This window comes from Primulina huaijiensis, chromosome 15 (assembly GCF_012295235.1).
Source record: "Primulina huaijiensis isolate GDHJ02 chromosome 15, ASM1229523v2, whole genome shotgun sequence".
In the NCBI taxonomy this organism is placed as follows: domain Eukaryota; kingdom Viridiplantae; phylum Streptophyta; class Magnoliopsida; order Lamiales; family Gesneriaceae; genus Primulina; species Primulina huaijiensis.
The window spans coordinates 11870495-11872984 of record NC_133320.1 but is presented as its reverse complement, the minus strand read 5'-3'; the positions used below and the strand labels follow the sequence as shown (position 1 = coordinate 11872984).

The following is a 2490-nucleotide window of genomic DNA, read 5'->3' as shown; positions in this document are numbered from 1 at the left end:
CAGTTTCTGTATATCATATCTCAGTTCATACAAAATATTCAATTCAGTCATATGCTGCGAATCTATCAAAACATCATAGATAACGGCATAAAATCATCAAAATACCTCTGAATACAGAATTCATTAGCCCATAAACAGGACTGAAGTATCTCAAAGATAAGCACTCAATCAGATACAACTCTCAACCAGTACTCTTCTACTGATATTTCAAGTCTTTCAATCCCATCAGTGTCATTCTGTACAGAGTTCTAAAATAAGAAAAGTACCTAATATCGAATCAAGGCCGAAATCATTCTCCCTGATAAAAGGCAAATCTCTAATCTCATCTGGGAAGACTATAGCAACTCTCCTGCTACTGGAAAATCAACTCATGGTATAGTCACTTTCAGTAATCAACTGAATGCATAAGGAATCTCTCCATTCCTTTCGATAATCATGAAAGCATAGATAATACGGATGTCAAAGGAATTCAAAATCGAGAATACTTACCGTACATTGTTCCTTCTTCGGCCATTTCAGGACCGAATCTTACCATCTCCTGGTAAACATCTACCATAGTTCTGTACTTGTCTAAAATATCAATAATGCGGTCAAAATCAGGCAACACAAGTACGATACAGTCAAACTCAATTTCACTCTCATCTTACTGCAGTATACAAGATGTCACAGAATCTCATTGATATCAAATCCTCTCCTCAAAAGGAAAAGAGATCAATACTACAGTAAATACAGACCCAATAGATAAAGCATGTCTCAATGCAATTCATACAAAATCATGTATAAGATGTATTAATATTTCTTAATACATACGCAAGATAATCATAAAAGAACAGCTACCTATTACTATATCACCAAGTGCCTCCTGGGTCTGTTCTTCGGTCACTACAACCAGATGATTCTGCTCCCTGAAATCTTCAGAAACCTCTCTGTGGACAAATTCTAGCAAAGTGTCCCTGCTGTCTGCAGATACGGCAACTACCAGTCACTCCCTGGCATTGCTCTGTGGGATGTCTCCCTCCACAGGTTCTGCAATAAACTCCAGTATACCTCGGGCTAGAACCACTGGAGCTAGATGAACCACTCGGTCCGCTCCCTACTTTCTTAAACTGTTTCTTTCGAGCTTTCAGCAGATCATGCTTCCCGCTCGTACTGCCACTATCAACTCTAAGAGGGGATTGCTGTATTTGAGGTCGGCTCACATCCAACCTTCCTAGTTATCGAATCAAACTTGCCTCAGCTCTTTTTGCTTTATTCAAAACATCAGCAAAATAATGGGGTCGTTCTACCTTCATCAAGGCAACTATCTCAGGATTCAATCCGTTGATGAACTGATCTGCTACAGCTTCATCACTCCCAGCTATCACAGGAGCAAAACGCAATAAGGTAGAGAATTTATCAACATATTCTTCAATATTCAGTTGGCCCTGTTTCAAATTCTCAAACTCTACTCTTTTGTCCTCTCTATACGATCCTGGGAAAAATCTTCGATAGAATTCAGCTTTAAAAACTTTCCACGTGATCACCGTACCCCGCTGTTCTAAGACTCTTTTAGTTGTGATCCACCAACTTCTTGCAATTTCTTGTAATTGATTGGGCACTAGTTTAATTCTCCGTTCATCTGGATAATCAAGTGAATCAAATAGTATTTCTATATCATCTAACCAATTCTCACACTCATCAGTTGTCTCAGTACCCCTCAGAATCGGCGGTTGAAATGACTGAAACGGTTTCAACTGTAATTCCATCGGAGTTTCTGACACATCTATCTGATCAGTCACAGTACTATCTCTTTCGGGAATTCTTCGAGGAGGTATATATGATAATTACCAAAGTTAGCGATCACAGGAGATAAATCCATCTCAGTCCCTTCCTGATCAGCTTACCTCTGATCAAGAATTGGTTCTGATTCATTTTCAAATCAGACACGTTACCAAATCATCTCAGATATTCAGGTAACATGTATTTAAAAGCAGTAAAACATAATATCATGCTAGCATACACAATGTAAGTCCTCATCATACTATATCACATGCTAGCAATCACATGCAAGGAAAGAAAACTCATTCTACCCCACGCAATAGCTTCTATCTCAGTCCAAGAACCTACAGTTCTAGAACCTACTGTTCTGGAACCTAATGCTCTGATACCACCTGTTGTGGGGACCCAGACGCTAATCCATGTCTTAATCATTATTAATATCAAATGAACAATTAAGTAATGTGGGACTAAATTTTTTTCTTTTCAATTATGAATGCGGAAACGTAATGTAATCTAGTTACTATACATATCGGTATAAAAGTACAAGTCCTGTACCACATACACTTATTCAACTTAGGTTGAAACATCTAATATCCAGTGTCCAACCCTATCTCTAAGCCAAATCCGGAGCCTCCACGCTATCTAGTCCAGCCTCGTTCTCTTCTTGACCCTAATCCTGTCCCACCTGTTGTCATGCACACATACAAACAAGACAACAGCCGGATAACTCCG

The 2490-nt window shown here is 38.9% G+C and overlaps 1 protein-coding gene across 1 annotated transcript; it reads right to left on the bottom strand.

The window, feature by feature from the left end:
- Positions 1–1214: 1214 nt before the first annotated feature.
- Positions 1215–1745, bottom strand: LOC140959302 (uncharacterized). Its single transcript, XM_073417169.1, has one exon. The coding sequence runs from the start codon at positions 1743–1745 to the stop codon at positions 1215–1217; it is 531 nt and encodes a 176-aa protein (XP_073273270.1).
- Positions 1746–2490: the final 745 nt, after the last annotated feature.

What these genes read in the sequence shown, in the direction of transcription:
- LOC140959302 (XM_073417169.1), bottom strand. Translation starts at nt 1,745, where the DNA reads ATGGAATTACAGTTGAAACCGTTTCAGTCATTTCAACCGCCGATTCTG.